At 39.5% G+C, this 24,781-nt stretch overlaps 1 protein-coding gene across 1 annotated transcript in view; it reads right to left on the reverse strand.

Moving 5' to 3' along the window:
- ITGA2 (integrin subunit alpha 2) overlaps positions 1 to 24,781 on the reverse strand; it is a 105,382-nt gene that overhangs the window by 51,391 nt on the left and 29,210 nt on the right. Inside the window, exons 3-6 of the mRNA XM_049707141.1 lie at positions 5,720 to 5,829; positions 4,017 to 4,108; positions 788 to 902; positions 499 to 626 (exon numbers count right to left, since the gene is read on the reverse strand). Coding sequence (XP_049563098.1) covers positions 499 to 626; positions 788 to 902; positions 4,017 to 4,108; positions 5,720 to 5,829 — 445 coding nt within the window. The remainder of the gene's footprint in view (positions 1 to 498; positions 627 to 787; positions 903 to 4,016; positions 4,109 to 5,719; positions 5,830 to 24,781) is intronic.

Below are 24,781 nucleotides of genomic sequence, written 5' to 3' on the forward strand. Positions count from 1 at the left end.
TGAAAAGACTTGTCCTGTGTGAAAAATGGAAGGCTAGACTAGAATATGCCAAAAGACTATAAAATAATAAATGGTAGAATTATGCTATGAACTTACTTATAAAAATTCAAAGATAATTTTTTCACCAGTAAAGAGTAAGTAAAAGAAAGTCATCATTCGTCCAAGCGTGTGTAAAAAAAAATACATATTGGATTTCTAAATGTATTGATTAGTTCATGAGTTAGTGGAGGAAAAAATAAGCATCTAAAGAGAATTAAGATGCTATACACATATCTGATGCCTGAATCAGGAATAGAAATCCAAGCTTAAAGACTAGCATTAGGGGAAGTCATAGATAGAATAACTCAGTGTAGCACAAATTTCAGTTAACTTTCAAGATTACCATTAAATGCCTTTAATATGGGGATTTGACAAATGCAAAGATAAAGACCTCATCTCTAATAATATTTTCTCAGAACGAAAGCCGTGGGTTAGTATATATATAATGGATGTCCATACCTGTGTCTTTGTGGGGCCTATATCCAGGCCTTGCACAAATTTTTCCAAAAAGTTCTTTACTGCATCCCAGGGGTAAATACTGTTTGATTCATCACATACAACCACAACATCTATGAGGGAAGGGCAGGCTACACAGGAAACGACGAAAGAAACATATATCCATAGGTAAGGCAAAATCACATCCACATACAAATGAGACAAAGTAAAAAAGGATGGCACTTGTTGATACAATTTTTCCCCTCCTTTAAGGTAAGGCATTGCTCAGACCCTCTGCACATTCATAACTTACTCTGAACTGCAGGTGAAAAGCTGGTCAGGAGCTGAAAATTGGGACTGACATCAGAGCATAACCCGGTTGTGTAAAACTGATTTCCGCACTGCTGTGCCCACAGGGGACCACAGGTCTTAAAAGAAATGAAAACAATGACAAAACACATGGAAAACGTTAACCCTCCACCTCGCCATTTGTGAAACTCAGGACTATTTCTATTCTCTTATAAGACTCTAGGAATCGTCAACTCTTGAAACTAACAAGTCAACAGTGCCTTTGAGAGAAAGTGCACTGGAGCCCACAGACGGGAGGGAGAGGGTGGCAGATGTGCTGTGCCTGGTGTCAGGCGTCTTGGGGACCGGAGCACTGGGACTGTCAGTGTAGGGAGGAGCCCATCAGGTCACCCACCAAGCTCGACAAAAGGGGTGCTGTCCTTCCAGAGAACACCCAGGAGAAAAATGCGTGCAAAGTTCATTTTTTGTCTCTCAGATACCTGGGTCTCAGCTGCTTCATCTGTAAAATGAGGATGATCAGACCTCCTCCTAACTTAAGGCTGCTGTGAAGACGAAATGAGTCTATAGCTATAAACACTTAGAACAGTGCTGGGTATATAGCAAGGGATATATAATTGTTAGCCAGCATCATTATCATTGTTATTCCTTGAACATAGGTCTCCTCCTGTCCCTTCCATTTATACTCTTCAGCAGAAACCCTAAGTCCTCATGTCCCCATGGGCCAGGCAGGCAGCCTGGAAGAGAGCTCCAGCCAGGTGTAGACACCATGGTGAATGAAGAGCCCACGCTTTCTGTGCAGGGCAGACCATTGTGGCTCCTGCCCGTGGGCTGGTGTGCAACAGGCCCCGTGTGGCCAGACCTCCCAAATTCTCAAGGAGAGTCAAAGAGAGAATTTTGTGTGAAAATTTATAGTTAACAAAAACCTGAAACACTCTACATGCTAAACAAACACAAAGGAGGTTCATGAACCACCAGTTTTCAACTCTGTAGTTATCAAAGTATTTCTTTGAGGACTTCAGAACCCCATACTTCTGGCCCCTAGAACCTTCAGTTATCAAAGCTGGCGTTTGTCTTCTTGTGCACATCATACTCCAACTATTAATATCTCCACTGACCTGACCCCAAAGCTCTCCCTTTCAGCAGCCCTTGAATGCCAAGAACTCCTGATTAAATCATGATTAAATCACGTGGGAAACATTAGATTAAATAATATTCAAATCGTTAGATGTGAAAGGAGAAAAAATGGGGAAGAGAAGTCTAGTGATGATCTTAAAAACAAATCTACACAGTTTAACCTTATGTAAAGCTGTGGACCAATTATTAAAACTTAACTGAAAAGTGTGGACTTGCAAAGAGTGATTGGAAGAATGAAAGGGAACTTATTTGACCCACTTTAATTGTTGGTAGCTCAAAGGAGAAGCAGCTGTGGTCACATTTCATGCTCAATGAACAAGGCATAGTTTTTCCCTTATAAAACTGGTTCATTTTGCCAGTTAGTTAGGGAGAAATCACTATTGATGCCTTGGGTTAGTATACCGAATAAGATACCAACTACTGATTCCTATATCCCCACCCCCAAGTTGGTTTATCTTAATCACCCTTAAAAATACTAACTCATGAAGTATTAAAAAAAAAAAAGATTTTTTTTGTTTTAAAAGCAATGGAAAACAGCATTAAGGAGTTGAAATTAGAATATGCCAATTGTTAATGCCAGAACAACATTCCTGCTTTAAGCCCGGAACTTAAGAAGGTTCAAAAAAAAAAAAAAAAATGTGATGATTGTCAGTCTTTTCCACAGAATTCTTAAGAGTATCTTAAGATTTTGACCTTTTAGGTATGGAAAGAAGACTTTGGCTTTTTTCTTTTCTTTTTTTTTCTCTTTCCCTCCCTCCCTCCTTCCTTCTACTTGCTACATTGACTGTTAATCTCTCAAATTCTCTTGCAATTTTATTTTATAAATAAGATTTACAAAATGTTTTATTTTGCATATAAAAATCTATAGTTACACATTAAAAATCTGAAGTTACAGACTAAAAACTTTGAAGCACATTCTATAATCCCTGTATCTTAATGTTTTTCTTTCTTAATTTATTCAACTTTAAAAAAAAAAGACAAAAGCAACCTTATGATAAAGACTTCAGAAGATCATAAACAGGAAGATTCATTGCAATATTCATTTATGCATTGATCTAACACATATTATAAGCAACACTTAATTCAGTTAGTAGTACCAAGGTCTCTCTAGTATCTCTCAGTAAAAATAGAATGATATTGTTCAAAATTGATTACATTTTTAGAGCAATCTGGTTATACACCCAGGCTTTTAAGTTAGCATATCAATGTAGCATGTCATAACCAATGTAAAGTTAAAGTAAACTTTCTAAGACTACTTTAACAGGGCTATACAACTAGGTTACACCTACATGGACTGGCAGAAATGTCAAATGAGACTGGGTTTTTGTTTGCCTTTAAACACTTTTTTTTTTTTTTTTTTGGTGTGTGATGGTTTTCATTTTTTTACAGTTGCATCTTTTCAACAGTTTTCTATGTTATTTTTTTGTTAGTCCCAAGCTCAGGAATTATTCTCTCTTTCAGAAAACTTCCATTTTCTTCTAGTTTTTTATATTAACTTTTTAATTCACTCAGAAGTATATTTGGATATGCAAGTTATTCACCAATTAATTGTCCCCAGACCTGTTGTTAAATAAGGCATTCTCTTTTACTGATTTGTGGTGGTCTTTTCACAGCTTTCTAGAAACTAAATGAGAGTACACATTAACATGAAATAAGATGAGATCAAGCCATGCCTTAAATAATATCAGATTGGTCAATGATTATCAGAAACGATTAAAAATAAAAGTACTTTGTAGCTTTGAAACCTACTTTCTGAATTTGCAGTACCTATCCTGAATGTTCCTACAGGAAGGAGAAATAAGAGCTAGAATTCTGCTGTTATCAACAAATACAAAGCACATTTTCCAAGGGTAAAGAATCGGTGCTCCTTCTGATCCCTTTTTCCAAAACATTCTGTGGCAATGGTTTTACGAAATATCTTAAGACATCTACATATCAACATATTGTTCTTTCATGTTGGCTCTCCATCTAGCATGTCTTATCCAAAATCAAGCTCCAACATTTAAACCTCAAGATCTGGCTTTCTAGGAGGGATGGTGAAAAGACACTGACTTCATACTTTCTTGAGAGGAATGAGGATTTGAAAAGTAAACACTCACGAGAAATCCTCCCGTTCCCACGTTCCTTGTCAGTGTCAAGCCAAGGCTCATGTTGGTTTTCATCTCAGTAACGTTGGAAATGCTCGTGGAAGCTTTCAAAGGGGAGAAGATTTTTAAGAGTGGTTAAATCATCATTTATTTAAAGCCATTTTTTTTTCAATGTACACTCAGGTTTACATGTAGCATTGAATTTAGTGCTCGTGTTATATAATGAAGTGTATGGAAATGAGATTCCTTCAGTGATCTGGCAGCTCATTTAAATATGTGATCACATCTGCAGAATGTGATCCTAGGGGGTGGAGTCTGCAAAGGTCATGGTGGCTCCAGCTAAAGCTTTATTCTGGATTGGAAAAAAATATCCTTAAAGTGTTATCAAAGGATGCCGTATGGTAGAATCTGGCTCAAAGCAATAGTGAATGAACTTTAAAAGGAAATCATGACACTAGCATGTAGAATAATACATAAATCTCTCCAACCTTCTCTCTCCCACTCAAATAGGGCATCATCTGCTATATCCATTCTTGAGCTACTGAACACTGGAATTCTTCTCAATAATATCATTATTTTCTCATATCCTCTAATCTCTGCCAAGGTGTATACATATATATACACATACAGGCATACATACACATAAAATTACACTGTTTATGTATATGTGTATACACATAAATTATGCTAAGTCATCTGCTCATATGTATGTATACATATGCATAAAATTTCTAAAATAATAAAAATATATATATTGGGGTGAGTATTCAAAAGTTTTATTATATAGTTTATGCCCCATTTCCCAGGATACCTGTTTTAAAACTTCACTCTTCTTCTCAAGCCTCCAAACTCAACCCAGATCCCATCACTCTCTACTGCAAAGAAGATAATCACACCTGAAAGATAATCTCAACTTCTCTCATCTTTACCTAAAGGTCCTTCTAGAATTCTGACTCCTCTCTTTCCTTTGTGTTTCAGAGAAGAGAGCATTCTTCCTAAGACTCATTTTCCGAGGTACCAGAGACATTAATTCCATCCAGTTAACTTTATTCTTGACCAGGAGTCACTCCCTTTTTATTGCCTCCTTCCACTCTCCCTACAAATAGGATCATCTCTTTTTTATTAGAAAAATTGTCTCTTAACTCTGCTACCTTATCAAACTATTTTCCCAATTCTCCTTCACTACTTAACTTCTGGAAACAGAGGTCTACTTTTGTGGATAATTAAAACAGCAATTGCAAACAATTACAAAGAATTCCAAACTGTGAATTTTTTTTAGTAGAATGAAATCATTTAGACATGACCAGAAATAAAGAGTGTTCCTCAGCACGCCCAAAATCAGCCCTAGTACTGACGTTTCTATACTTAATGGTTTGTTTTGAGGAGGGAGAGAAGTATGGATAGTCTCAGATTTCTATAAGTAACCAGCAAAATAATCCTACATGTCGGTGGAAACCGGTCCACAGTCTGGGGATAGATGGCCCAGGAGGCAGCACGTTTCCCATGCATCCATCTTTCTTAATCAGGTCATCAAACCGTGTTGGAAATTTGAATATAGTTGGGCCCCATATGACTACAGACATAAAGGCAACAAAAGCTGTCTATATTCCTTAAACACAAAACTATGATTGGTTTTGTTGTTATTTTCCAGCTGGGTATATAACAAATGAGATTTTGTTACGTGTAAAATAATCACATTGCTAATTATAACTTACTTTGCAAATTCAGTTTTTCACATGTAGTGGTGGATAGATCAACAGGACATTTATACACATCTCCCATTCGGTTCTCAGGAAAGCCACTCCATGGTGAACCAACCAGTAACCTAGAAATAGGGATTTTATTTTCCATTAGACATAAAATGTTAGCTATAGTTTCTTAAAGATAAAGCTGACCACAAAACAGTAAAAAAAAAAAAAAAACAAATTTAATTTCAATTTTTAATAAGTGAACAGTTTCTATTTGCTCAGCTATAATTTGTTCTCCTTCTTTTCCTCTTAGATGATCAAGATCCTTGATGAACATCTACAGTACAGCTGTCTTGCCACACACCTGGGAGTCTCTCTAAAGCAGTTCTGTCCAACAGAAATATAATGCAAGCCATAAATGTGGGCACATATGTAATTTTAAGTTTTCTAGTGGCCACATTGATAAAACAAAAAAGCAACAGGTGAAATTAACTTAAATAATATATTTTATTTAACTCAATATATCCACACTACCATGCAATCAATATTAAAGTTATTAATGAGCTAGTTGATATCCTTTTTTCCATACTAAGTGTTTGAAATTCAGTGTGTATATTTTGAGCACATATCAATGTAGACAAGTAATATTTCAAGTGTTCAGTACCCATGGGCGGCCAGTGGCTCTTTGGTCAGCATAGCTCTAAAGAATGAAATGATATTAAAAGCTAAAGTGAAAACTAATATTTGTCCAGTGCTTTCTATGCCCTAAGCACTTTTATATGTTATTTAGGAAGCAGATGAGCTATCTAAATGGCTTTACACTTACCGTCTATATAAGGGAATCCTCAGCAAAAATAAAAAGCAAGTGTACTGTGGGGCTCTCCTTATGTGTATCATGTTTATAGCCGGAATACAGAACACTGAGGTCAGAGACGGGTGCTAACATCTTCCCTTTGGTTAGTTCACTCCCTACAGAATTTTTCCAGTAAGAGACTATGCATTTCCCTGTAGAACCACTCACTCGACATTTCTGGCCACAGAAGAATGGACAGAAAGAGTCCATGTAACAGCCTGATCTTTAGAAACTCCTGTATGTTAATTACTCAGCAGCATCCAGTGACTAAGGAAGCGTATTTGACTCAACATTTTTTCCTTGTCAAAGTTGGGAAGGATTAGATTATTGAACTATGAAACTTAAATTCTTTCATGTCGGGCTTCCCTGGTGGCGCAGTGGTTGAGAGTCCGCCTGCCGATGCAGGGGATACAGGTTCGTGCCCTGGTCCGGGAGGATCCCACATGCCGCGGAGCGGCTGGGCCCGTGAGCCACGGCCGCTGAGCCTGCGCGTCTGGAGCCTGTGCTCCGCAACGGGAGAGGCCACAGCAGTGAGAGGCCCGCATACCGCCAAAAAAAAAAAAAATTCTTTCATGAGGCTTCTGTCTAAATATTTTAACATTACTGATTAAACAACATGTGCCCAATTAAGTGCTACAGTGGATAAAAAAGTCTACGGTACATTTCTACTAACTTAGTAAAATTGTTTAAAATACGTAACAAGTAAAATAATAATCATACAGGGCTTCCCTGGTGGCGCAGTGGTTGAGAGTCCACCTGCCGATGCAGGGGACACGGGTTCGTGCCCCGGTCCGGAAAGATCCCACATGCCGCGGAGTGGCTGGGCCCGTGAGCCATGGCCGCTGAGCCTGCGCGTCCGGAGCCTGTGCTCCGCAACAGGAGAGGCCACAGCAGTGAGAGGCCCACGTACCGCAAAACAAAACAAAACAAAAATAATAATCATACAAATGAGTAGAAAGATATGAATAAGTTCCCCTTCCTGAAAAAAAGTAAAATGGTCTAAGGAAGCAAAAATGGACATCAAAGGATGAGGCTGGTAGTCAGCATTCTTAACAGAGGGAACACCATGAACAATCATGGAAAGAGGAAAATACAAATTATTTTGAAAGAGAGTTAATGATTCAGTAATAGTCTTCTCCCCTTATTCATCTTATACAATTATTTTCAAACTAATATTTTATATAGCATTCTAGAATACTTTTTTTGAATGTTCGTTTTATTTATTTTCTTTATTTTTTTGGCTGTGTCAGTTCTTAGTTCTGGCACACGAGATCTTTGCTGAGGCATTCAGGATCTTTCGTTACAGCGCATGGGCTCTTCATTGCGGTGCGCGGGCTTCTCTCTAGTTGTGTCATGCGGGTTTTCTCTCTCTAGTTGCGGTGTGCAGGCTCCAGGGTGCATGGGCTCTGTGGTTTGCAGCATGCAGGCTCTCTTGTTGAGGTACACAAGCTCAGTAGTTGTGGCACAAGGGCTTAGTTGCCCGGCTGCATGTGGGATCTTAGTTCCCCAATCAGGGACTGAACGTGCGTCCCCTGCATTGGAAGGCAGATTCTTTACCACTGGACCACCAGGGAAGTTCCTAGAATACTTTAAAACAGCTAACTTTGATTAAGGTTACAGTTGAAAGTTTTTGTCTTCTTCTGAGCAGATATTTTACCTAATTTACCTGTTAAAATACTGCCTATAGAAATCATCAACAAAACAAAAACACAACCTACTGAATGGGAGAAAATATTTGCAAATGATAAGACTGATAAGGGGTTAATATACAAAATATATAAACAGCTCATACAACTCAACATCAATGAAAAAAAAAACAATAAAAAAAAGGGGGAGGGAGGAACTTCAAGATGGTGGAGGAGGAAGACATGGAGATCACCTTCCTTCCATAACTACATCAAATATACACCTACGTGTGGAACAACTCCTACAGAACACCTACTGAATTCTTGCAGAAGACCTCAGACTTCCCAAAAGGCAAGAAACTTCCCACATACCTGGGTAGGGCAAAAGAAAAAAGAAAAAACAGAGACAAAAGGATAGGCACGGGACTTGCACCAGTGGGAGGGAGCCGTGAAGGAGGAAGTTTCCACACACTAGGAAGCCCTTTCACTGGTGGGGATGGAGGGTGGGCAGGGGGGGAAGCTTCGGAGTCATGGAGGAGAGCGCAGCAACAGGGGTGCAGATTCCCTGTGGACAGATTCCAGCACAGAGGATCAGTGCCAACCAGCACTCACCAACCTGAAAGACTTGTCTGCTCAACCGCTGGGTCGGGTGGGGCCTGGGAGCTGACGCTCGGGCTTCGGAGGTCAGATCCCAGGGACGGGACTGGTGGTGGCTGCATGAACACAGTCTGAAGGGGGCTAGTGCACCACAGCTAGCCGGAAGGGAGTCTGGGAAAAAGTATGGATTTGCCTAAGAGGCAAGAGACCATTGTTTCGGGGTGTGCGAGGAGAGGGGATTCAGAGCACTGCCTAAATGAACCCCAGAGACAGGCATGAGCCACAGCTATCAGCGTGGACACCAGAGACGGGCATGAAATACTAACGCTGCTGCTGCAGCCACCAAGAAGCCTATGTGCAAGCACGGGTCACTATCCACACCTCCCGTCCTGGGAGCCTGTGCAGCCTGCCACTCCCAGGGTCCTGTGATCCAGGGACAACTTCCCTGGGAGAACACACAGCGTTCCTCAGGCTGTTGCAATGTCTTGCTAGCCTCTGCCACCGCAGGCTCACCCTGCATTCCAGTTATAACTACCATACCCCTCCCTTCCCCTGGCCTGAGTGAGCCAGAGCCCCAGAATCATTGCTCCTTTAACACCCTCCTGTCTGGGTGAAGAACAGATGCCAAAGGGCGACCTACCTGCAGAGGCAGGGGGAAATCCAAAGCTGAACCCCAGGAGCTGTGCAAACAAACAAGAGAAAGGGAAATCTCTCCATGCAGCGTCAGGAGCAGCGGATTAAATCTCCACAATCAACTTGATGTACCCTGCATCTGTGGAATACCTGAATAGACAACGAATCATCCCAAAACTGAGGCAGTGGACTTTGGGAGCAACTGTAGACTTGGAGTTTGCTTTCTGTGTCTAATTTGTTTCTACTTTTATGTTTATCTTAGTTTACTATTTACAGCTTATTATCACTGGTAGGTTTGTTTATTGATTTGTTTGCTCTCTTCTTTTATATATATATATATATATATATATATATGTATATATATTTTTCTTTTTCTTTTTGTGATTGTGTATGTGTACGCTTCCTTGTGTGATTTTGTCCGTATAGGTTTGCTTTTACCATCTGTCCTAGGGTTCTTTCTGTCCATTTCTTTTTAGTATAGTTTTTAGTGCTTGTTATCATTGGTGGATTTGTTTGTGGGATTGGTTGCTCTCTTTTTTTTTTAACTTTTTATTTATTTATTTTAATAATTTTTTTATTTTAATAACTTTATTTTTAATTTTTCTTTCTTTCTTTTTTATTTCTTTTCTCCCTTTTCTTCTGAGCCGTGTGGCTGACAGGGTCTTAGTGTTCCACCCAGGTGTCAGGCCTAAGCCTCTGAGGGGGGAGAGCCAAGTTCAGGACATTGGTCCACCAGAGACTTCCTGGCCCCTCATAATATCAATCGCTGAGAACTCTCCCAGAGATCTCCATCTCAATGCTAAGACCCAGCTACACTCAACAATCAGTAAGCTCCAGTGCTGGATATCCCATGCCAAACAAGTAGCAAGACAGGAACACAACACCACCCATTAGCAGAGAGGCTGCCTAAAATCATAATAAGGTCACAGACACCCCAAAACACACCACTGGACGTGGTCCTGCCCACCAGAAAGACAAGATCCAGACTCACCCATCAGAACACAAGCATCAGTCCCCTCCACCAGGAAGCCTACACAGCCCACTGAACCAAACTTACCCACTGGGGGCAGACACCAAAAACAATGGGAACTATGAACTTGTAGCCTGTTAAAAGGAAACCCCAAACACAGTAAGTTAAGAAAATTAAGAAGACAGAGAAATACACAGCAGAAGAAGGAGCAAGGTAAAAACCCACCAAACAAATGAAGAGGAAATATGCAGTCTACCTGAAAAAGAATTCAGAGTAATGATAGTAAAGATGATGCAAAATCTTGGAAATAGAATGGAGAAAATACAAGAAACGTTTTAACAGGGACCTAGAAGAACTAAAGAGCAAACAAACTATGATGAACAGCACAATAAATGAAATTAAAAATTCTCTAAAAGGAATCAATAGCAGAATAACTGTGGCAGAAGAATGGATAAGTGACCTGGATGATAAAATAGTTGAAATAACTACTGCAGAGCAGAATAAAGAAAAAGAATGAAAAGAATTTAGGGCAGTCTCGGAGACCACTGGGACAACATTAAATGCACCAACATTCCAGTTATAGGGGTCCCAGAAGATGAAGTGAAAAAGAAAAGGACTGAGAAAATATTTTGAAGAGATTATAGTTGAAAACTTCCCTAATATGGGAAAGGAAATAGTCAATCAAGTCCAGGAAGTGCAGAGAGTCCCATACAGGATAAATCAAGGAGAAACATGCCAAGACACATAGTAATCAAGCTATCAAAAATTAAATACAAAGAAAAAAATATTAAAAGCAGCAAGGGAAAACCAACAAATAACATACAAGGGAATCCCCATAATGTTAAGAGCTGATCTTTCAGGAGAAACTCTACAAGCCAGAAGGGAGTGGTAGGACATATTTAAAGTGATGAAAGGGAAAAACCTACAACCAAGATTACTCTACCCAGCAACGATCTCATTCAGATTTGATGGAGAAATTAAAACTTTTACAAACAAGCAAAAGCTAAGAGAATTCAGCACCACCAAAGCAGCTTTACAACAAATGCTGAAGGAACTTCTCTAGGCAGGAAACACCAGAGAAGGAAAAGACCTACAACAACAAACCAAAAACAATTAAGAAAATGGTAATAGGAACATACATATGGATAATTACCTTAAAGCAAATGGATTAAATGCTCCAACCAAAAGACACAGACTGGCTGAATGGACACAAAAACAAGACCCATATATAAGCTGTCTACAAGAGACCCACCTCAGACGTAGGGATACATAGAGACTGAAAGTGAGGAGATGGAGAAAGATAATCCATGCAAATGGAAATCAAAAGAAAGTTGGAGTAGCAATTCTCATATCAGACAAAATAGATTTTAAAACAAAGACTATTACAGGAGACAAGGACACTACATAATGATCAAGGGATCGATCCAAGAAGAAGATATAACAATTGTAAATACTTAGGCACCCAACATAGGAGCACCTCAATACATAAGGCAAATACTAACAGCCATAAAAGGGGAAATCAACAGTAACACAAACAGAGTAGGGGACTTTAACACCCCACTTTCACCAATGGACAGATCATCCAAAATGAAAATAAATAAGGAAACACAAGCCTTAAATGATACATTAAAAAAGATGGACTTAATTGATATTTATAGGACATTCCATCCAGAAAAACCAGAATACACATTTTTCTCAAGTGCTCATGGAACATTCTCCAGGATAGATCATATATTGGGTCACAAATCAAGCCTTGGTAAATTTAAGAAAATTGAAATCGTATCAAGTATCTTTTCTGACCACAACGCTATGAGCCAAGATATCAATTACAGGAAAAGATCTGTAAAAAATACAAACACATGGAGGCTAAACCATACACTAACTAAATAACCAAGAGGTCACTGAGGAAATCAAACTATATCTAGAAACAAATGACAATGAAAACACAACAACCCAACACCTATGGGATGCAGCAAAAGCAGTTCTAAGAGGGAAGTATATAGCAATACAATGCTACCTCAAGAAAAATCTCAAATAAACAACCTAAACTTACACCTAAAGCAATTAGAGAAAGAACAAAAAAAAACCCCAGAGTTAGCCAAAGGAAAGAAGTCATAAAGATCAGATCAGAAATAAATGAAAACGAAATGACGGAAACGATAGCAAAGGTCAATAAAACTAAAAGGTGGTTCTCTGAGAAGATAAAGAAGATTGATTAGCCAGGCTCATCAAGAAAAAAAGGGAAAAGACGCAAATCAACAGAATTAGAAATGAATAAGGAGAAGTAACAACGGACACTGCAGAAATACAAAGGTTCATGAGAGATTACTACAAGCTACTATATGCCAATAAAATGGATAACCTGGAAGAAACGGACAAATTCTTAGAAAAGCACAATCTTCTGAGACTGAATCAGGAAGAAATAGAAAATATAAACAGACCAATCACAAGCACTGAAATTGAAACTATGATTAAAAATCTTCCAACAAACAAAAGCCCAGGACAAGACGGCTTCACAGGCCAATTTTATCAAACATTTAGAGAAGAGCTAATACCTATCCTTCTCAAACTCTTCCAAAATAGAGCAGAGCGAGGAACACTCCCAAACTCATTCGATGAGGTCACCATCACCCTGATACGAAATCCAGACAAAGATGTCACAAAAAAACGGCAACTACAGGCCCATAGCACTGATGAACATAGGTGCAAAAATCCTCAACAAAATGCTAGCAAACAGAATCCAACAGCACACTAAAAGGATCATACACCATGATCAAGTGGGGTTTATCCCAGGAATGCAAGGATTCTTCAATATATGCAAATCAATCAATGTGATAAACCATATTAACAAAATTGAAGGAGAAAAAGCATATGATCATCTCAATAGATGCAGAAAAAGCTTTTGACAAAATTCAACACCCATTTATGATAAAACTCTCCAGAAAGTAGGCATAGGGGGAACTTACCTCAACATAATAAAGGCCACATATGACAAACCCACAGCCAACATCATTCTCAATGGTGAAAAACTGAAACCATTTCCTCTAAGATCAGGAACAAGACAAGGTTGCCCACTCTCACCACTATTATTCAACACAGTTTGGAAGTCCTAGCCACGGTAATCAGAGAAGAAAAAGAAATTAAAGGAATCCAAATCAGAAAAGAAGAAGTAAAACCGTCACTCTTAGCAGATGACATGATACTATTCACAGAGAATCCTAAAGATGTTACCAGAAAACTACTAGAGCTATCAATGAATTTGGTAAAGTATCAGGATACAAAATTAATTACAGAAATCTCTTGCATTTCTACACACTAATGATGAAAAATCTGAAAGAGAAATTAAGGGAACACTCCCATTTACCACTGCAACAAAAAGAATAAAATACCTAGGAATAAACCTATCTAGGTAGACCTGTATGCAGAAAACTGTAAGACACTGATGAAAGAAACTAAAGATGATACAGACAGATGGAGAGATATACCATGTTCTTGGACTGGAAGAATCAACATTGTGAAAATGACTATACTATAGGATTCAGTGCAATCCCTATCAAACTACCAATGGCATTTTTCACAGAACAGAACAAAAAATTGCACAATTTGCATGGGAACACAAAAGATCCCAAATAGCCAAAGCAATCTTGAGAAAGAAAAACAGAGCTCGAGGAATCAGGCTCCCAGACTTCAGACTACACTACAAAGCTACAGTAATCAAGACAATACAGTACTGGCACAAAAACAGAAATATAGATCAATGGAACAGGATAGAAAGCCCAGAGATAAACCCACCCACATATGGTCACCTTATCTTTGACAAAGGAGGCAAGGATATACAATGGAGAAAAGAAAGCCTCTTCAATAAGTGGTGCTGGGGAAACAGGATAGCTACATGTAAAAGAATGAAATTAGAACACTACCTAACACCATACACAAAAATAAACTCAAAATGGATTAGAGACCTAAATGTAGGACACTATCAAACTCTTAGAGGAAAACATAGGCAGAACACTGTATGACTTAAATCACATCAAGATCCTTTTTGACCCACCTCCTGGAGAAATGGAAATAAAAACAAAAATATACAAATGGGACCTAATGAAATTTAAAAGCTTTTGCACAGCAAAGGAAACCATAGAGGAGATGAAAAGACAACCCTCAGAATGGTAGAAAATATTTGCAAATGAAGCAACTGACCAAGGATTAATCTCCAAAATATACAAGCAGCTCATGCAGTTCAACATCAAAGAACAAACAACCCAATCCAAAAATGGGCAGCAGAGCTAAATAGACATTTCTCCAAAGAAGATATACAGATTGTCAACAAACACATGAAATGATGCTCAACATCACTAATCATTAGAGAAATGTAAATCAAAACTACAATGAGGTATCACCTCACAGTGGTCAGAATGGCCATCATCAAAAAAATCTACAAACGATAAATGCTGGAGAGGGTGTGGAGAAAAGGGAACCCTCCTACGCTGTTGGTGGGAATGTAAATTGATACAGCCACTATGGAGAACACTATGGAGTTTCCTTAAAAAACTAAAAATAGAATTACCATACGACCCAGCAATCCCACTACTGGGCATATATCCTGAGAAAACCATAATTCTAAAAGAGTCATGTACCACATTGTTCACTGCAGCACTATTTACAATAGCCAGGTCATGGAAACAACCTAAGTTTCCACTGACAGATGAATGGATAAAGAAGGTGTGGCACATATATACAATGGAATATTATTCAGCTATAAAAGGAAACAAAATTGAGTTATTTGTAGTGAGGTGGATGGACCTAGAGTCTGTCATACAGAGTGAAGTAAGTCAGAAAGAGAAAAACAACTACCATAAGCTAACACATATGTACGGAATCTAAAAATAAATAAATAAAGAAAAATGGTTCTGAAGAACTAGGGGCAGGACAGGAATAAAGACGCAGACATAGAGAATGGACTTGAGGACACGGGGAGGGGGAAGGGTAAGCTGGGATGAAGTGAGAGAGTGGTATTGACATATATACACTACCAAACATAAAATAGATAGCTAGTGGGAAGCAGCCACATAGCACAGGGAGATCAACTCGGTGCTTTGTGACCACCTAGAGGGGTGGGATAGGGAAGGTGGGAGGGAGACGCAAGAGGGAGGGGATATGGGGATATATGTATATGTATAGCTGATTCACTTTGTTATACAGCAGCACCTAACACACCATTGTGAAGCAATCATACTCCAAAAAAGACGTTAAAAAAAAAAAAAGGGCAGAAGACCTGAATAAACGCTTTTCCAAAGACATACAGATGCCCAATAGGCACATGGAAAGATCCTTAACATCATCAATCATCAGAGAAATGCAAATTAAAACCACAATGAAATAGCACTTCACACCTGTCAGAATAGCTATCATCAAAAACCCCACAAATAACAAATGTTGGTGAGGATGTGGAGAAAAGAGAGCCCTTGTACACTCTTGGTGGGAATGTAAATTGGTGCAGCCACTATGGAAAACAGTATGGAGGTTTCTCAAAAAACTAAAAATAGAACTACCATATGACCCAGCAATTCTACTGCTGGGTATTTATCTGGGGAAAAAACAAAAACAAGAACAAAAACCCCCACTAATTTGAAAAGATATGTGCACCCCAATGTTCAAATCAGCATTTTTTACAATTTCCAAGATATGAAAGCAACCTAAGTGTCCATCAACAGATGAATGGATAAAGAAGATGTGGTGTACACACACACACACACACACACACACACACACACACACACACACTAGAATACTATTTAGCCATAAATAATGAATGAAATTTTGCCATTTGCAACAACAGGAATGGACTTGGAGGGTATTATGCTTAGTGAAATAAGTCAGACAGAGAAAGACAAATGCTGTGTGATATCACTGACATGTGGACTCTAAAAAGTAATGCACACTTGTGAATACAGCAAAAAGGAAACAGACTCACAGATACAGAGAACAAACTAGTGGTTACCAGTGCAGAGAGGGAAGGGAGGAGGGGCAATATAGGGGTAGAGGATTAAGAGGCACAAATTACTATGTATAAATAAATAAGCTATTAAGGATATATAGTACAACACAGGGAATATAGTCAATATTTTATAATAACTATAAATGGAACATAACCTTTAAAAATTGTGAACCACAATCTGTATACCTGAAACACAAATAGAAATAGGATTGAAATATTGGCTATTAGTAAGTCCCAATATTCACTTTAATGGAGGGAGAGAATCATAGAGCAGGATTTGAAGTGCATGTTTGAACATATCTGATGTTCTTCAAATTCATGACAACTCGGAGGAAGTTAGGAAACTTATGAAGACTCTGTATTGTAAAAACTATCTTCCAGGGCTTCCCTGGTGGCGCAGTGGTTGAGAGTCTGCCTGCCGATGCAGGGGACACGGGTTTGTGCCCCGGTCCGGGAGGATCCCACATGCCGCAGAGCGGCTGGGCCCGTGAGCCATGGCCGCTGAGCCTGCGTTTCTGGAGCCTGTGCTCCGCAACGGGAGAGGCCACGGCAGTGAGAGGCCCGCGTACCACAAAAAAAAAAAACCGAAAAAAAACTGTCTTCCAGCAGCTCAATTTTTCTCCATTTGTACAAATCTCTGGTCTTCATTCCATAGTGGAAATACACAGTATTACCTCTGATCTTTGTGTGCAGGATACATCTTAAAATTTAAGAAAGAAAGAAAGAGACTGAAAAAGAATATACATACACACACACACACACACACACACACACACACACACACACACACACATATAATCACTTAGCTGTACACCTGAAACTAACATTATAAATTAACTATACATCAATAAAAATTTCTTTAATAAAGAAAGAGATAATCTGGCCCTTGCTTACTTTTCCAGCCCTGTTTTCTCCTGGTACATTCCTGAAATTCTGTATTTTAGTCACTAGACTCTGATCTGGTGGAGGAGCTGAGTTCTTCTTGCTTCTAAACCTTCACACATGCTGTTCCCTGCCTGGGAAATTCTGCTCATTAGTTATGTCTCCCATTAGACAACCACTTCTTCCAGGAAGTCACCTGGTTCTTCCACATTTGAGCAAGGTGGATTTCCTGAAGACTTTCATAGCCTCTGAGCTTTCCCTGTCCCAGTTTTCATCACGTTACCCTGGAAGTGCTTGCCTCCTGATTAAATCCCCCCTAGAGAGGAAAAGTCCATGGGGACTAGGAATTGAGACTATAGCACTGAGTGACTAGGTGTTGAACAAATGAATGAAAACACAAGTGAACAAACGAATGGATGATTCTACATTATTTTTAAAAAATTTTTATTGGAGTATAGTTGATTTACAATGTTGTATTGATTCTACATTATTACCTAAGAGAATTCTCTTACTTGAGGAAAAGTTGAGTAGAAAATTTTTAGTTCTGTTTTTATTGAGGAGCATTTCTTTCTGTCCAAATTGAAGAAAAAACAGACAAACAACAAGAGGTGAAAAAACTCCACCAAGTTGAGAGGAAAGCATTATATGGTCACTGCTCTGTCTGCTGTTCCTGATTCAGTCTCCACATATCCATGATGCGTCTAACCTGTGTCTTTATTTTTTAAACAAAAGCTGACTGAGGAGTCTGTAGGGAACAACATGGCACCTGATAGCAAGAAACTATCATAGGAAGTGTGGGAATTGATATTAATTACATGCTGGGAATTGATATTAATTACAGCAAATCTTACGACAGCTGGTACTGAATGAGAGTCTTTCTGAACATTATTAACTTCCTGTGCAAAACGAGTCTGAGATTATGTTATCTCCATTTTCCATACAGAATCGCTGAGACACAGAGAGATGAGCAACTTACTCATATTCACCTAGGTCGTGAGAGCCAAGCATAACTGATTCTGACGCCCAAGCTCTTGACCCTTTCCTATTAGGGGCAAGAAGGCCTGGCAAAGGGCCCAGGTTGGGAAAACTGTCTGAACAGATGGGTTGGGCTCCAGAATCATCAAGGAGTAGGAACTGGAACTTGAGGGTCAGGCCACACCTACGAGATGGGGGGCGTACTGTTTACAGACAGGGAAGAGCAGCGTATGTTCAGATGGTCCCAAATGTGGTCATTTGTGCGGCTTCTGCTGTGCACCTTTCCCACCCACCCTCAGCATATTCCAGAGAAACACACTGAGAAACAAAAGTTTAGTGTTTCTCACCTAAAATTGAACCATTTTGTTCCTCAGAGCCTCCAGCAGTAAAGCTGCATCACTAGCTACCTGTTTTCTCAGTGAGAAAGCTCAAAAGCCCACTTGCTGTTTCCTATCGACATTCCCTGGACACTCTCCCCCCACCCCCTCCTATCCCCTCCCAGAATTCATGATTTGACAACCTCGAGGCTCTGGGAGATGATGACATCTCCACCACCACCGTGAAAGTTACCCCCACCCCCACCCCATTCATCAGACAGGAAGAAGAGAAGGCAAGCATCTGTGCAGCTGTGTGCCCCTCAACAAGGAATTTATGAAAGGACCTGAGATTCTCACACAGAACACATAAATCTCTGGCAGCGTTATGCCATATTGAACTCTTAACCCCAAACAATGGAGGACGGTGGCAACCAGACCATTTTGGCGACTGCTGAAGAACAGCAAGGATATCCTCATCGTGTATGATTCATTCTTTAAATACTGTGAACCACATTGGGAAGTCACAGGTCATACTAGTGACTACAGAGAATGTTTGTAAAACCATTGCTCACCTCCTTTATTGGCAGTGTTTCCAGTAGATTCTCCTCCTCCCTTGCACCTAGTGAAATCCTTGTTCCTGACAACTCACCCTCACAAGGAAAGGCTATGACATCACCCATGGTTACTCCGAGGGAACTGTGACATTCTCAAATTAATCAGACAGAAAGATGAGGGAGGCAGATATATTTATCTATAAAATTTTATGTAATCAGCTGTAGCAGGAAGAAACATGCCAGGAGAGAATGTTATAAAGGTGTGGGATAGGATACGTTAGTAGGTAAACCCTGCTGAAATGCGGCAAAGCCTCTTTGAAGTTATGGATTTAATTTAATCACAACCAGACAAAGAGCTGCGTGAACAGTCGTGCGTGCTGATTCTCAAAACAAAACAAAATCCCAAGATATAAACTCCTCTTTTCCTACAGTGAAACTGGGAATTCTTCCAAGACTACTTAAAATAACACTTACTGTTCAATTATCTTGTGGGAAAATAGTGATTATATAGAGTTCCAAAACATAGCCAATCTGCCCACCTCCAGTGGAATTCAAAATACTTTGTTTAGTTAGTAAACAGTATTTACGGTGGTGTAGGTAGTTTTAAACCCACAATCCGGGGGCTGTTATAAATATCTTCCTTTGGTCTGTGCTTTTCTAAACTCTCCAAGCGTTCCTTTGATACTAGAGACTTTTCCAGAGATTATGGACAGAGGTGCACTTAAAAATATTGACTAGGGCAAAGCATGTTTTATTTGATTCAATAAATGTTTTTTAAGATCTTAGGGGGCTGACATGTTGCACAGCTCTAGCAGGTACCATACCCACATGCATGGTGTGCCCTGGCCTTGTGCAGTATACAACCTGTGATGCTGTACCTGGTGGCCAGGCCAACTGTGTGCCAGACTCAATTCTAGGCACTGGGGAGATATTAGAGAGTAAGTCAGTCAAAAATTTATGGCCTCATAGAGGCTACATTCTAGTGGGAAAAGACAGACAATAAGTGTAATAAGTAAGTGAAACATATGGTGATAGTGATCAGTGCTTTGTGGGAAAAGTGAGGAGGATAAAGTTAGGAGCGTGAGGTGGAGGGTGTTATAATCTTTATTAGGAGGGCCAGGGAAGGCCTCACTGAGGTGACATTTAGGTAAAGAGTAGATGGAGGGAAAGGAGTAAAACCGTAAGAGCCAGGAATAGTCCTGGCTATGGGAACAGCAAGTGCAAAAGCCCTGTGGCTGGACCAGAATGCACAAGGGGGAAATTGTAAGAGATGAGGTCATGCTGGTAATGGGCCCAGATCTTGCAGAGCCTTGTATGAAATCATAAGGACTCAGTTTTCCCTCTGAGTGAACTATGAGAAAGAAAGTCATTGGAGTGTTCTGAGCACAGTAGTGGTATGATGTGACATATTTTAGAAGGATTTTGAAGGCTTCTCTGTTGAGAATGATTGCATGGGGGTAAAGGCAGAACAGGTGAAGCGCTTAGAAGGCACCTGGGATAATACAGGCAAGAGGTGATGCCAGGCTCCTACGAGGCTGGCAGAAGGGAAGGTGGTGACAAGTGTCCTTATTTCAGATATATTTTGAAGGTAGGGCCAGCAGGATTTCTTGAGAGGTTAGTGTTTGAATAATAATAAAAAAAACCCCAAAGGATGACCCCAAGGTTTTCAGCTAGAACTAAAAGCAACCGAGCGGCCGTCATCAGATAAGGGGGATACGGTCAGTAGAGCAAGATTTTGAGGCAAGGGAAGCTCAGAAGGTCAGGAGGAGGTGTTTTCAGTTGGCGATGTCTATCAGCCATCCATGGTGGTATTTTGTTTGCCATTAGAAGCTCACTACATATAATACCCACATTAAGATGAGAAATTTCAAAGCCTACAGCTTATAAATATAAATACTATTCCTTATATTTAGTTCCAGGCCATTGACAACACAAGGAGTCCGCTGAGTTCCATATGGCTACCTGCTTGGAACATAAAAGGAGCTGGTGATGGGAAGAATTCACCTGTAAGACTTCACATCTCTAGGAAGGGAGAAGATGGGTAAGAGAGTTCATTTTCAGCTCTTGGCTGGGAAACACTGCAATTATAAATTTAATAGCTAAACTCTTTGGCATACGTTGAAAGGCAGTTTCAGTCTCCTGGCCTCATCATGCTGCCTCAGACTTCTGTGGCCGCCAGATCACTTCCTCAAACAGTGGGATGGCTACACTCTCAAGGTCTTTCAGTTCCCCAGTGCGAAGTCCACAGACTTCATTACTGCTAGAACATCTTAAGCCTACTGTTCTGTCTCACAAAAATCCTGGAAATTAGCTTTTGCACTGGAAGCAATTGAATCCATAAAAACTGATTCTGTTACGTTGACTCATCCAACATGCAGTTTTCCTGAAGTTAAACTCAAAAGCCAAAATAGTCCATTTAAAGTCTTGTGATGGTATAAATTCCACATTCTTGTGCCCCGGCGGGGAGGAAAGGAATGCTTTTAAGGTCACACATTTTTATAAGTCAAAGCCCATGAGATAGTACCTTTTAAATAGGTGCTTTGGCAGATGGCTATCAATGCTAAGAACTGGAAAAGCAACCATATTTGTAAACTACTTTACACTTTATAAAGCACATTTTATCCTTTATTTTATAAGGATCTTCTTTGATCCTTATAAGTACTCTGTGAGATCAAATATTATGACTACTCCTGTTTTCATATAAAGAAACTGACTCTGTCTGATGGGCAGCAAAGTCTAGATCTGCCCTTTCACTGCAAACCTCCAATTCTTTCTGCTGTATTAAGCTGACTTAGAACTCTTCCAGGAGAGCTACTCACTGTTGTCCTGTCCCCTGGGCCCTAAGTAAATTAACAAATAGGTTCCACCTGTGCCACTTAGCATTAACCAGATCCTTCTTCGGACGGAGTTGATGGATGGAAAAGTTTCAGACAAGTAGCCGCCAGGAAGGTGTGTGTGTGTGTGAGTCCCAGCACCATCGTGAATGAACTCATTCTAAAAACAGACATTCAGGCATTAACACAGAGGAAAGCTTAAAATGATAAGACTAGCTGGTGAGGCACAGAGGATTTCCACAGATCACTGAAGGTCTCCAGATACTCCGGAGCAGCAGATCTATTCCACATGCAAGTCACAAAAGATGGGCATACAAATTTGTGTCCAGAGCAGGGAACATTTCAAGTGCCCTTTCTACTATAATGCAAACCATTTAAAAAATTTAGCTATAAAGATAACCTTAACTTAGTGGAAAAAAATTAACAACTATGATGTGACAAAGGTAGGTGAATCAACTAGAATCAACTCAACTAGAGTGGTCCATGGGGGTCTAAAAGGTACTTGGTTCCCTACTTACCCTGCCCCTACTGCCAGCCAAGGGAAAGTCATTGTTGATAGGAAACACGCCACTTTGTATACCTATATTAATAGTGTTGGTTTAAGTACATGACAATAGCATAATAATTAGTTATAAAAATGTTAACAGTAAGTTTTTTAAACTTAAAACTGCAAGGATATATTACAGTCAGACTTCTAATGCCTTTGCGGAATCAAAAATATGACTAAGTTAGAAGTTGGTGAAAAATAATTAAAATGTAATGGAAGAACAGAAAGGAATATATATGTCATGGATTTAAAATAAAAGCAAACCTTGTGAATAAGCAACGTAAGCATGTTAAATGGCACTACCAGGAAAACCTGTCAAGAGAATTTTACCTTTGGAAAGAGACATAAAGGAGGATATTGGCTAACATTTAAAGGCTACATAATGAAAGACGAAGACATGATTATTTTGGAAAAGGGATCAGAATAGCATCCTTGGCCAAGAAGAAGAAGAAATGGACCAAAGCTAAAGTGACAGATGAGAAATGGCTGAGGATGAGGCAGTGGGGGGAGGTGGGGAGGAACTAGTTATTTAAAATCCTGATTTTCCTCCTGTATATTTTTACAAGGAGCTAATGAGAGTACCTCATATGTGCACAGTAGTTTAGTTTTTGAAGTGTTTTATTCTCTCACAAGGTGCTAAAAACTTCTGGTTTGGTCAGGATGGCATTTTCTTTGTGCTCTAGAGAGGCTGTGTGACTTTCCCAAAGTCACCCAGTTAGTGATGGGGAAGCTGAGGGTAAAGCCCTTCTGTTCTGGCTCTTGATTTATATGACAAATCCCTGTCTATGAGAGAATGAAAAGACAGATGGGAACTGTCATCCCAGGCAACCCTTTTCTGTAACAATTTTTCATTCAAAATGCTAAATGAAGTTTATCTTACTTTATAAAGTTTATATGAAAATTATATTTAAATATTATTTATAAATGCCAATTACATTCTGCCACTTTCTTCCCTGGTTGCTTATAAAAATATGTCCACTTGGAACACCTTACCTCTGTTTGCATTCATCTACCCTATGCTTATTACTTCTTAGCTCTGTAAACTTAGGCGAACTAATAAAGCTTTCTAAGTCTCACTCCTCTCCTCTCATTTGTAAAATGGGTAATTATTTGACAAAGCTCTTAAAGATTCATCATGAGTATTCGGTGTTTGGCAAAGAACTTACCAGTATTGGTATTACCAATGTACTATACAACATAATCTTTGATGTCTGTTGCAGAATTGAATGTTACTTCTTTATTATTTATCTAAAATTCTCTACAAGAGATATTTTGTACAATCTGTTATATTTGTAACACACATAATGCTTTACTACAATTTTTCTTAATTAAAAAGTAAAAATGGGGACTTCCCTCATGGCTCAGTGGTTAAGAATCCACCTGCCGATGCAGGGGACATGGGTTCGAGCCCTGGTCCAGGAAGATCCCATGTGTCGTGGAGCAACTAAGCCCGTGTGCCACAACTACTGAGCCTGCGCTCTAGAGCCCATGAGCCACAACTACTGAGCCCGCTCCGCAACAAGAGAAGCCACCGCAATGAGAAGCCCATGCACCTCAACAAAGAGTAGCCCCCGCTCAACGCATCTAGAGGAAGCCCATGTGCAGCAATGAGGACCCAATGCAGCCAAAATAAATTAAATAAATAAATAAATTTATAAAAAGTAAAAGCTATACTATATATAGATGGAAGGTTTTTTTTTTTTGGCTATGACACTTGTTCATTATATTTCTCCTCTTAAAGAACAAGCATGCACTGGTCCTCACTAGAACAAGAAAATACATTTCTACAACTGGAAATACCCTCAATTCCCAGACAGTCCTCGTCACACAAGTGATTGCAGCGTCCTACGGTTTTTGAGTCATATAATGAGCTCAAATGGTTCTTGGGACAGGCCCTCAGATGAGACAAACAGAAAGAGTGCATATCACCACAAGATTCCAGGAAATGACTTTAACCATATCACGATCCTTTGTGTAACTGTTCGTGATAAGGATTGCATCACCTACATTCGGACATCCTGTGTATAAAGTGAGGGCTCCAAAGCGGAATGACCCTCTGTGGGTCTCACTCAGGGGAGAAGAGACCACAGCTTTCCACACAGGTAGAGTGCTCTGGTGCTCTATTTGTGAGGTAAGCTTGCTCTTAAAGTCATCCAGCTCATGGGAGACCACGAGAAAGTTTCAAGAATTTGCAAAGCCGTATTACTACTGTTTTTAGACTAAAAGTCCACAGTGTAATAAAAGTATAATAAATAAAACTAGCAAAGGAGTCAAGATTATTTTGTTAAAATTTTGTAGATCCCAGTG

This window comes from Orcinus orca, chromosome 3 (assembly GCF_937001465.1).
Source record: "Orcinus orca chromosome 3, mOrcOrc1.1, whole genome shotgun sequence".
In the NCBI taxonomy this organism is placed as follows: Eukaryota; Metazoa; Chordata; class Mammalia; order Artiodactyla; family Delphinidae; genus Orcinus; species Orcinus orca.